The sequence below is a fragment of the Terrapene carolina genome, unplaced genomic scaffold, assembly GCF_002925995.2.
Source record: "Terrapene carolina triunguis isolate 2854851 unplaced genomic scaffold, T_m_triunguis-2.0 Scaffold35022, whole genome shotgun sequence".
NCBI classification, from domain to species: Eukaryota; Metazoa; Chordata; order Testudines; family Emydidae; genus Terrapene; species Terrapene triunguis.
In genome coordinates this window covers 14,159,343-14,171,224 of record NW_020699373.1, presented here as the reverse complement: position 1 = coordinate 14,171,224, position 11,882 = coordinate 14,159,343, and the positions used below count along the sequence as shown (strand labels likewise).

At 47.0% G+C, this 11,882-nt stretch overlaps 1 protein-coding gene across 1 annotated transcript; it reads left to right on the top strand.

The window, feature by feature from the left end:
- Nucleotides 1-1,855: 1,855 nt before the first annotated feature.
- On the top strand, nucleotides 1,856-11,516 carry LOC113405322 (glyoxylate reductase/hydroxypyruvate reductase-like). The gene is made up of 8 exons (XM_026646435.2): nucleotides 1,856-3,399; nucleotides 4,413-4,485; nucleotides 4,991-5,107; nucleotides 5,856-5,944; nucleotides 7,265-7,369; nucleotides 8,392-8,527; nucleotides 9,644-9,774; nucleotides 11,222-11,516. The coding sequence occupies exons 1-8, from the start codon at nucleotides 3,255-3,257 to the stop codon at nucleotides 11,341-11,343; spliced, it is 918 nt and encodes a 305-aa protein (XP_026502220.1). The 5' UTR covers nucleotides 1,856-3,254; the 3' UTR covers nucleotides 11,344-11,516.
- Nucleotides 11,517-11,882: the final 366 nt, after the last annotated feature.

Genomic DNA, 11,882 nt, shown 5'->3' with positions numbered 1-11,882 from the left:
AGGCGGCGGGGGCCCGGGCCCGGTTCTCCCCCGGGCGGGGGCTGCAGAGCCGGGCGGGCGCTGGGCTCCCCCCACGTGCGGCCGGGCCCGTTCGCAGCAGGCGGTTCCGTGGCTGGGCGGGGCCCCGCCGGGGTGGCCAGTGGGGCTCTGCGGGGGCAGGGGGCTGCCCGCATGGGCAGCCTGGGGGCAGGGGTTGGGGGCCAGACTCGGGGCTCGATCCTGAGCGGTGCTGAGCAGCCCCGGCCCTGCTGGGAGGCCGGGCAGTGCCCAGCCCTCGGAGGGGTGGCAGCCTGGGCACCCAGAACTAGCCGCTGCTTGTGGAAAGGCAGGTCCCAGGCCTGTGTCCCCGGGGCTGAGGAGTCCTTCACCAGCGCCAGTGACGGGCGTACCGCCCCCCTGAAATGCGCTGGGGTCCTGTTCCCATTGCTGCCACCAGCAGCCAGGTGCAGGCAGAGAACGCCTTGGCAAATGGTCCTCACTGTGATGTTCTGTGTATTGCCATGGTGCCCAGCAGCGCCAGTCAGGGCCCCTGGTGCTGGGCGCTGTACAAACACTGAACAGAAAGACGCCTCTGCCCCCAGGTGCTGCCCGCCTGAGGATAAGAACCTTCAGCTGCTGCTCTAGAGAGAAGGATCCAACCGGGGAAATTAAGGTTTTGGGTACAAATGTAGTCGTTGATTTCATCCCTTGTTGCTCTGCAAGTGAACGTGCAGCTGTAGTAAAAAGACAGAGACCCAGCCCTGAAGAGTTTACAGCCTATTTCAGACCTAGCGTGATTATCTAGCGTGCGCTCTGGTGCGTTCTGTGTCCCATAGGGCAAGGGGCAGGGGGTTAGAACGTGGATTGTTGTGGTGCCAGCTATTTTACGGCAGTTCCGTTTCTGACCCTTTCCATGACACCCTCTGATGCTCGGAGGCGTTTATAGCTGGGTGGTAATTTCTTTTTTCTTGTAAATGACCCATCCGAGGCTGAGGCCTGGGGGACAGAGAGCTGGTTTTATTTACAAGGAAAGAAACAAACTGCTGCGCTCTTGTGTTAGGCACTTCTGAAAATGTTGTCCTTTGAAGCCTCGGAGTCCCACTGACTTTCAATAGGATTTGGGCTCCTAAATCACTTAGACCCCCAGATCCACAGAGCTAGACAAACACCTAAATCCCCTTGATTTGGGGATTTGCGGCACTTTTGAAAAATTTGCCCAGAACCCCTTTTTCCCTTCCTGTGACTTGAAAAGACTCCTCTTTTTTTTTTTTTTATGCAGAAATATTTTGTAAGCCATTGATCTCAGATGCTGGTCGGGGCCTTTGATTCCAAGAAGCAAAAGTTAAAATAACCATAACGATGCTGTGCATAGAATATAGCCAGCTAAGGTCCCAATTCCAATTCTGTAAACACTTGTGTATGTCCTTAATTTTATGCACCTGGCTAATCCAGTTGACATCAGTGGAATTATTCATGTGCATAAAATTAAGGCCATGCCTACGTGTTGGTAGGATCAGGGCCTGTGTTTTGCAGCAGGGAAATCAATGGGGGTTTTGCCATTGACTTCAATGGGAGCAGAAGGAGGCCTGTTATGTGTCCTCCCTCCCTCTCTCCGGCTATGGGTTCCTTGAATTTTTTAACCTTAGTTTGACATTGTACGTTATCCTTGGATCAGCAGTTTTTTAGCCATCTCCGGCCTTCCAGTACTTCCCAGGCAAAACATTCAGAACCAAACGTGTGTTTCTATTAAAAGTTGTTTTCCTAACTACAGCTGACTTTCCCCCCCCCCGCACACGCACACACCCATTATTTTGTCTATGCAAAGCCAAAGGGGAAACCCGGCCCTAAAACTGTTCACCCCCCCCTTTTCCCCCCCCCCCCCAGCTCTACTGTGGCTGCCACTGGATTACCCTTCTCCAGGCGCACAGGTTCTGACCGCTCAGCGTTGTTTCATGCATTGAATGTGCTAAAATGAGTTACGTTGTGTTTCGTGCCCGTGTTTGTTCTTTAAGAAAATAAGCAACTTTCACATATTGCAAAATATCAGTTACTGGCATTACTGCAATGACCCCCGCCTCCCCCCCAGTACACACACGCTAGTGCATGGGCAGTGAGCGGTTGTGTGGTGTCTTTGTTTAAATTGCCTGCAGCATTCCAAGCCTTCTGTAAAGTGGTAGGCCCCCAAATTGATTTGCAGTAATGTGTTCACAGAGCATTGTTGGGGCACCACGGGCTGCCCGAGAACAGTAAAAAATCACCCTCTTAAAATGCAAAGAGGACATCGACCAGCATCCAAAACAAGGCCTTCAGAAAGGAGTGGGCAATGAGGTCTGTGTGATTAAGGGGCTGGCTAGGGGTGCAGACTGCCCTGTGTGACCTCGGAAAAGTCGCTTAGTCTGTCCATGCCTCAGTTTCCCCATCTGTAAAATGGCAATGATAATACTTCCCTGCCTCGTGGGGGTGCTGTGGAGATAAATTCATTGTTGATTAGGAGGTGCTCAGATATTCCAGTGGTGGGGGAGCCATATAAGAAACTAGAGAGGCCAAGTAGGAAAAGTTTCAGTTGCTATTTGAAAGTGTGGAAAGATGAACTGGGGTAAAGGTTAAGGGAAAGCCGAGGACTCTCCACAGTAAGGGCTGCTGAGGCAGTCCTGCGGGGGCGGGATCCCTGAAAGACTGGTCACTTCTGAGCACAGATACCATCCAGGCTGAGGCTCAAGGGGAAGTTCTTGACCTGCCCTGACGTCTGTACCATTTGGAGCATTAGACAGCCCGTGTAAAGACCACCAGACCAGTATGCAGTGATCCCAGCTGATGCAGGCTTGAGGCAAGGTTTGAACAAGCTGAAAGTGATGCCAGAGCTCAGAAGGTGTTCCAAGCGAGCAGCGTGCGTGTGTTCTCAGGTCATTGCAAGACTAATGTTCTTTGCTCTACGCGTGAAGAGATCCTGCCACTATTCCTCCTTCCGCTGCTGCAGTTATTGAAAGAAGGTGCCGGACCTTTCGTGTGCCAGTTCACAGGTGGCTTGCGTGTGCTACACAGGACATCAGGTGGCTGTATTTTAGTAACTGTGTGCCACAGTCCTGGGCTGTGAAAGAGAAATCCACAAGGAAGGAAAGGAGGGAATCCTAACCTTCCTGCCTAAAATAAGAGCGCGTTTCTCACTCCATTTTGTTGACTTCCCTCGGCAAACACAGTACGAATACCTGGGGCAATACGCAGCGCTGGCTTGAAGGGGGCCTCTTTCTCGTGCTTTAATGTGATTTGTGACTTTCATGTATCCTTGTAGCTGCAGCATCCAGCAATGGGATTCAGACGAACCTATCCCGCGGTCAGAATTGCTGGCGGGTGTGGCTGGGAAGCATGGACTGCTCTGTCTCTTGTCTGAACGGATAGACAAAGAGGTCCTCGATGCAGCAGGTGGGTATGGGTGGCGGCTCTCTTGTGAATGGCTCTAGCTGATCTTTTGTCATCGAAAAAAGAGAGGACATACAGAATTGTATCTGTGCTGCCCGGATCTCGGTCCCGGTGTCTCGCCCTCACAGCCCCTGAGAAGCGGATTGGCTGACCCTTCCTTTGCTGCCATGCATTAATACGAATCCTCCATTTAAATTCCACCTCACGCTGTCCCTCCATCATGGCGGCACAGAGTTGTAAGGCGCGAAGAGATGTGTCTAGCTCCCTAGTGTCCACTGGCCAGAATTCACTGTCAGTCCCTTTTGGGTGTGTGGTTTTTTTTTCCCTGCAAGAAGAAACTTCTTTGCCTAGCGTAGAGTTCCCCAGAAAATGACCACTAAAGAATGACTTGTTCCCATCCCAGTCAAAGAGAAGCAGCTAGGAATATAGATGCAGCATCTTTAAAGAGACTTTTCCTTAGCTAACGGGACACTCAACTTTCTTTGATGTTTTTGGCATTGTAAAAAAATCCTATTTCTGGCAAATCCTGATTTTGGTTTCAATTCTTTTAAAAGTTATAAGGGATTTTCTGCTTCCCTTCCCAGTTGATGTTTACAAGGTGTCTTGTAAAAAATCTGTTCTGGTCCAGCAGAAGTTACGAGCTTGATGCAGAAATGACTGGGTGACGTTCCCTGGCCTGTGTTAACAGGAGATCAGATCAGATGGTCATAATGGTCACTCTGGCCTAACTCTGTGAATCTCAGGGAAGGAGAAAACTGACCAGCTGTGAAGGGGAAACAGTGAAACTGACTATGCACAAAGCACAGTCAAATGTCCAGAGTCAGTTGCCTGAAAAAGTGGTATTTCGGTTTTGCTGACTTCCTTCAGTGTCAGCCCTGTTAGGTGTTTCTGGTCATTAGAGTAGATTCCAAAGATTCAGACAATTACAAGCCGGTAATTGTAAGACATTTTTATCCTTTCATTTTTCCATTGTTGTGTTTCGTTCGTTTTGAGGGTTCTGTCTTCATGTTTTGCAGGGTCTAACCTTAAAGTAATCAGCACGCTGTCTGTGGGTGTTGACCATCTGGCTCTAGAAGAAATTAAAAAGCGGTATTGTTTGCTCCTTTGTGTGCTAACTCTTAACCATGGAAGGCATTTTCTTCCGCTATTTGCTGTGTCCCCTGCCTCTTGGGTGCAAGAAATGGAGAACTGTTAATTGAGAGAAACCAATTGGAACAGAGAATGGGTCGGCTTGGGGGTAAGGCATTGCACTGGGACTCGGGGAAACGTTGATTCGGTTTCCAGTTCTACCACAGGCCCTAGATAGCTTTTAAAACGTGACCCTCAGTCTCTCTCTGGGCCTCAGTGCCCCGTCTGTACAATGGGGATAAGAGCACGGCCCGAGCTCCCAGCGGGGTTGTGAGGATCGATGATAGATTAATTATTATTTGCTTGGTGCTCCGATAATATGGTAATATAAGAACCTGTGTGGGGAAAAATGCCCCGCAGAATGAAGTGTAATACAAACAGGATTTCGTCCAAATGTAAACAAACGCGCAAACTAGCATTTCACGTGTTAACACTTGAGGACCGAAATGCTGTGTTTGAATTGCAGTGGAATCCGTGTGGGATACACCCCGGACATCTTGACGGACGCCACGGCCGAGCTCTCGGTAGCTTTGCTCTTAGCTGCGTGTCGCAGGCTGCCGGAGTCAGCGGAGGCAGTGAAGAAGTGAGTATTGACAATTTAGGGCTGGCTTCTGAGCTGTGCGACGTCCGTGAGAGTCTGGAGTAACTCCATAGACTGTATGCTTGATCAATCCTGGACCCGAATACACCAAAGTAAAGGCAGTTCCTGCCTTGAGACGTTTACATGGATGCAGTTACAGTTACTCTGGATTTGCACTGGACTAGCTGAGATCAGCATCGTTCTATGAGCCCAGTGAGTTAAGTACAATTAACAAAGAGGCTGTTTTAAGTCCTAAATCTAAGGCATAACTCTGCGTGCTTGGGCAGTGATCCAGCTAGAGCGTGTGTGGCAGTATAAAGGGGCCTTAAAGGAGGTGAAAATTGTTCATGGGGCCTCCCTGGCCAGAAGAGAGCAACTGGAAGGGCCCTGCACTGGCCCTGCTCCCAGTGCGGGAAGGACGTTGGAGGTATGGCCAGAGTTCACTGCACAAAGGCTGTACCCAGAGGCTGTGGGGAGTGGAACAAAAGTTAGATCAGTCTTGAGGCTGCTCTAATTAACGCTAAAGGTGACTTACAGCAGGAACATTGTAGAGCCCGTCGCTTCATGTTAGCACCATTCATACCTGTTCATTTCTGTTTCTAGGGTGCTAAATCATTGCCACCGGTATGTGACACAGGGGTTGTGAAGTATTTGTGCCATTCGTCATTTGTTGGGTCCATATCCAGACTCCAGGCCAACCTGGAAAATGGAATCGGTCTAACATCTGTTTGTATTTCACTCCTTTTTGTAGTGGTGGTTGGACAACGTGGAAGCCTCTGTGGATGTGTGGGTACGGGCTGTCTGATAGCACTGTAGGAATCATAGGGCTGGGAAGAATAGGTGAGTGAATTGTATTGTGTAGATGTATACTAGTATTTTGACTGACATAGCAACGTGTGTGTGTGTGTGAGAGAGAGAGAGAGAGAGAATTTTCCAAAAGAAGACACTTCACTGCACATACCCCTCCCTCTGGGGAGGGGATGAGAGAACGGATACAGGCCAGCTGTCGTTACTTAATGCACTAGTGGAAGGCGCTCAGATACGCTGGTGATGAGCATGGTACAACTACCTGCATAGAATAGACTGTTGGATTAAAATAACAAACTCAGTGATCAGTAAGAAGATGTTTAGCTCGCCAGTGTGTACTCTCTGTAGCTTTAATATTTTACTCAGTTTTATCACGGCCAGAAACTTTCTTCTCTTTGCCTCTGTTTTTTGTGTGCATGTGAATTTGTGTCTAGCCCCCTTTCCTGCAGGGAACAACCCATGACTCAGGTGTTCTCCTTCTTGTTAGTTATAGAATCCGATGAATCCTGGATGTAACTTTCAGCCCCTATGTTCGCTCAGGCTTTTGCTGAGCAGACATTTATGCTCTCACCCGTTAGGTGGGGAGTTCACAAGTTACTTCATTCTTTGGTTATGCTAACAATTTTGTGTTTAACTGTGCCCCGTGGTAGCAGTGCTGGACACATTCACAGAAACTGAAAAATAAATAAAGAGAACTGTGAAGGACAAAACATTCCGAGGACATTCAAACCAGTGGCTGATGGAACACTCCCCCATTCACCTGCCCTCCCAGGAGCCACAGGCTGACTAAGCAGGAATCTCTCTCTCCATCCTACTAATCAGCGTGCGATTGCAATCAGGCTTAGACCTTAAGCTGTAAAACATTCACATATTTCCACCTTATCGGACTCCTAAAGCAAACTGGACTTTCTCTTGCTTTGTTTCAGTTAAACAAATATCCCAAAGTCCATGGTACACGGGAGTGCTGGCTTGTCTATTAGCTTGTGGAGTTGGTCAATGGATTTTTTTTTTTTCCTTCCTTCAATTTTCTCTCCAAAATGTCACTTCAGATTTAATGTCCCGTCATTCCCTTTGCTGCAGCCGCCTTACCAATCGAAAATTCATTCGCTTCCCACGGAGTGAATGAGAGCATGTGGCCTCCAAAATGAATGGGAAACCTCAGGCTGGTGCAGTTAGAGTAATCTCTTAATGAAAGTGGCCGGTTTCATTGCAGTTGAGTGAACAGTGGATGCATCCTGCGGCCTTGTCGATAGATGCAGGAGTATTTTGGGCTGTCAGATTGCAGGGTTAGTGGTTTCCTTCCTGCAGTGCATGATCGCAGTGTGCAGAGACGTGACCTCTTCTTGTTTTTAGGACAGGCAGTGGCGCGCCGTTTAAAGCCATTTGGGGTCAAGAAATTTTTGTATACGGGAAGTCGCCCAAAACCAGAGAGCGCCGTGGAGTTTCAAGCCGACTTTGGTAAGAGACATAAATGAAGCTGGAAAGACAGCTCTGGAAACAAAGCTCTCTTCGTAAGTGCAGAATAACAAACAGTCCAAATGAGTTGATGCAGGGAAGATCTTGTCCTTGGATGTGGTGATTGGAAACTTGAAGGCTTCCTGAAGCGCAGTGTAGCAGTGCTGAATTATTAAGGCCCCACAAAGTGGCTGGTGTTTGAATGTAGTGCGCAAACACATTTAATATGTTGTTGATTGAAAGTGGTGACGATGCCATGAGTGAAATCTGGACCCCACTGACTTCAGTGGGGCCAAGATTTCATCCCAGACCTCTTAAATAACTGGCAACTCTCAAATGAGACTCTCTTCAGATATATTCACATTTATATCAAATATTTGTTTTCCTACCTATAATAATGCACATGCTCTACTGTGCCTTTCTGCATGTTAAACTCACTGATAGACTTTGTCGTGCAAAGTCCTAAGCTGTTGCCCAGCTGTGACTTGCGTTTGAAAAATAAACGGTTCCAAAAAAATCAGTTTCTATTGGGGTCAATCTTTTGGTTTGTAAATCCAGTGAACCTATTCCTCTCCTCCCATCCTTGGGTGAAAGCTGAAAGAGTTGTCAAATCTGTCTTCAGACCTTACAGAACTTCTAAATGTTTGTTTAAAATATTATGGTAATATTTTGCTAACTAATACGTACCACCCCTGAAATGCACAATGCAGCCACCTCTGGGGTGGAAGACTGACTTGCTAAGCATGGGTAAATTTCTTCTTTTGGTTGATGACACCTTGTCTATTTTTTTTTTTTTTAAAGGTCGTTTAAAATATGGCACCTTGTTCATATGATGTTTTTGTTTGGGTTTGGCAACCCAGTCATGGGGTGAGGTTAGCAAGATCTTCCTGAAGCAGTAGTCCCTCACTGATGACTATTTAATGGACATTGGGTAGTTCCCAAACTAGTTAAAATACACGAGACCCACCCTTGCTTCCCCCTCCGGAAACTCATGACGTGTTTTTTGGATTTTTTTTCCCCCCCAGTCCCACTCACCAAGCTAGCAGAGGAGTCAGACTTTGTTGTTGTTACCTGTTCCTTAACTCCTGACACTAAAGGAATGTGCGACAAGGATTTCTTCAGCCGAATGAAGAAAACGTCTGTGTTGATCAACACAAGCAGGTGAAAATCTTCACTGTCATCTTAAACAAGACTAGATTGTGGGTAAAAAAGGAAAAGCAGGTGATATTCAGGTAACTGATAGACGGGTGTTATGGATGTCAAGGGATTACGCTGAAATTGCCATGGGGGGGCAAGTATTGGCTTGGGGCACCAACTCTGAGTTTGTGCTTGCTAGCCTTGTAGCTTGGCCTGCTGCGACTATCTTTTAAATGGATACTAGATATTAATGTACACAAGAAAGTAACTTTTCTCCCCCTTAGGCTGGAGTTCAGCGAATATCATGGGATTATTGCCGCTCTAAAAGCTGCAAAGTGGGCGCCATCTTGGAGTCTCTCCTTAATGGGAGGAAGTGGCTGTGGCTGTACTCCCGGGTGGAAAAGCTTTGTTTGTGGTTGGTGGTGATACTCAAACGGCCTTTTCCCCAGCGGGCTGTCGCCATGGAAGATAGGAGCTGCATGGGGATTGGTCAGATGCTACGGTGCCATCTACATGGATGTTACAGCTGAGGGTTAAAACTGTGCTTAAACACAGTTCAAATTGTGGGTGCCCAAATGGGATTCGAATGCAATGGGTCAACTACGGCAGTGGTTCTCAACCTTTTGTACTGGTGACCCCTTTCACAAAGCAAACCTCTGAGTGCGACCCCCCTCCCCTTATAAATTAAAAACACTTTTTTTTATATATTTAACACCATTATAAATGCTGGAGGCAAAGTGGAGTTTGGGGTGGAGGCTGACCGCTTGAAACCCCCCCATATAATAGCCTCGCGACCCCCTGAGGGGTCCCGACCCCCTGTTTGAGAACCCCTGGACTACAGCCAGGTTTGTACCTGGGTACAGTGACTTACGATAACCCGTTGCAGAGCATCGAGAGAGCAGTTAAGCAGAACCTGATTGTTCGTGGTGTGGAACAACGGGCACAAAGTGACATACAGAGCTGATTATTCCTGCCTAAGGCCGATGGGGCAAACGCTCAGGCAGGTGAGTCGTTCCACTGAAGCCGGTGGGACGACTCGAGTGTGTGAAGTTAAGCACGCGGCAGTGTTTGTATTCCATGCTTGTCTGGCTTACTAGTAACAATACCTAGCTCTTGTATAGCTTAAACTGTGTTTCTTAGGGGAGCGGTGGTGAACCAGGAAGACCTGTACCAGGCTTTGGTTAGTGGCCAGATTGCAGCTGCTGGTCTGGATGTCACAACCCCAGAGCCGCTGCCTACAGACCACCCTCTCCTTTCCCTGAAGAATTGTGGTAAGCCACCATCTTTGCAAACAGCAGCTGTTTGCACCTTCTCTTACAGTCCACTTCCTGCACTTCTGATGGGGAGGCAGTGGCTTCTAGTGGCTAGAGAAGGGGCTCATGTAGTTCTTGCTATTCTGTTTGCCACACTGACCTGACAAGGAATTTCAATCCTGGTGAGCTTGGCATGGTTCGTGTCTAGCAAGGGTTTAATATGCGGGGCAAATTAGTCACAGGCAAGGGAAAGTCAAACCATGTGTGCTTCAGTAAGCTGCTCTTAGCACTGGGCCATAGCAAGGCAGTGTGACATGAGGGGCATTGAGGAGGGAAAACCTTGTCAGCTGCGTGTGTTAATTAAATTCAGGGCAAATTTTATTTCATTCAAATGTATTTGCTCATTTGCAAACATGTCCCTGACTGATCACCGTATTCCATCAGCTGAGAACTTAGACCCCATTTCAGCAAGGGACTTAAGCATGTTGCCTAGTTTGAGCACATGAGTAGTCTCCTTAACGTCAATGGATTGGGACCTTACTGCTCAGATACTGAGGTGATGAACATGTTAGAAGTAGAGCTGTCAAGCCAATAAAAAAAAATGAATCGCGATTAATCGTGTGATTAAAGTGATAATAGAATACCATTTATTTAAATATTTTTGGATGTTTTCTACATTTTCAAGTATATTGATTTCAGTTACAACACGGACTAGAAAGTGTACCGTGCTCACTTTATATTTATTTTTGATTATAAATATTTGCACTGTAAAAAACAAAAGAAATAGTATTTTTTAATTTACCTAAAACAAGCAGGGGACCTGAGTTAGTGAACCAGGAAGACCCTTCCAGTCCTATGTTCTTGTCAAACAGTGAGATGTTAGATTGGGTTTGTTTAGTCTGGAGAAGAGAAGACTGAGAGGGGACATGACATAGTTTTCAAGTACATAAAAGGTTGTTATAAGGAGGAGGGACAAAAATTGTTCTTCTGAACCTCTGAGGATAGGAGAAGAAGCAATGGGCTTAAATTGCAGCAAGGGAGGTTTAGGTTGGACATTAGGAAAAACTTCCTAACTGTCAGGGTGGTTAGCACTGGAATAAATTGCCCAGGGAGGTGGTGGAATCTCCATCATGGGGGTTTTTTTAAGAGCAGGTTAGACAAACACCTGTCAGGGATGGTCTAGATAATAGTCCTGTCTTGAGTGCAGGAGACTGGACTAGATAACCCGTCGAGATCCCTTCCACTCCTATGATTCTATGTTAGGAACAAGAGGTCCTGACTTTACACTTTCTAATATTTAGTTTTAAAGAGGTAGCTTTTATACTACATAAAGGGTACAAGATCACAAATGCTTTCCATCTCCCCTTTAAAAGCATTAAGCTTTAAAATGTATTCTTAATTTCATTGACAGAGCTGCTCAAATACCAAACCCATCTCTGAAATATGTCTTCTCTCCCCCGTATAGTGATTTTGCCTCACATTGGAAGCGCTACCTACGCCACGAGAAGCGCCATGTCTGTGCTGGCTGCTAACAACCTTCTGGCCGGCTTGAAAGGGGAAAGCATGCCAAATGAACTCCAGCTGTGAAGAGAAGAGAATCCCAAGAACATCGCTGGCTAGACCAGGTCATACCTTAAAAATGACCATTTTCTCTTAGCCCAGAGAAGCAGAACAGATCCTGACTCATTCCTGCTGTAAAGTTGGTGTATGTGTGTCTGTCGTTCTGCAAGTAGAACTTATTAAACCAGGCTTGAGTAACACACAGTTGTGTGGTGGTTATGTGGAAGCGGGATGTATATTGTGCTATTTCTAAGAGAAAAACTGAATGCTAGTGAGACTCTGGAGAGCACATAACTGTATGTGGATAGAAACTCAAGAGATCAAAGAAAATCACTCCCTTTCCTCGAACAATTGGGCCCATTTTCACAAGAAGGCAACAATCATAATCAGATGGGTGGCTTTATTCTTTATCGCTCTGATAAAGCAAAAGGCTTAATCGTACTTAACGTCAGATGTGCCCTAATGGCCGGCACGTTGTGTCCCCCCCCATGTCTGATCTACAGAGGATATGGGTCTGTTATCGCTCTCAACTTGAGAGCAAAGCTCTGTAGCTCAAGTTGTAGAAA

Coding starts and splice junctions, on each gene's coding strand:
- LOC113405322 (XM_026646435.2), top strand. CDS start 3,255: ATGTATCCTTGTAGCTGCAGCATCCAGCAATGGGATTCAGACGAACCT. Junction 5,108..5,855: donor TCAGCGGAGGCAGTGAAGAA/GTGAGTATTGAC, acceptor TCCTTTTTGTAG/TGGTGGTTGGACAACGTGGA. Junction 8,528..9,643: donor GTGTTGATCAACACAAGCAG/GTGAAAATCTTC, acceptor TGTGTTTCTTAG/GGGAGCGGTGGTGAACCAGG.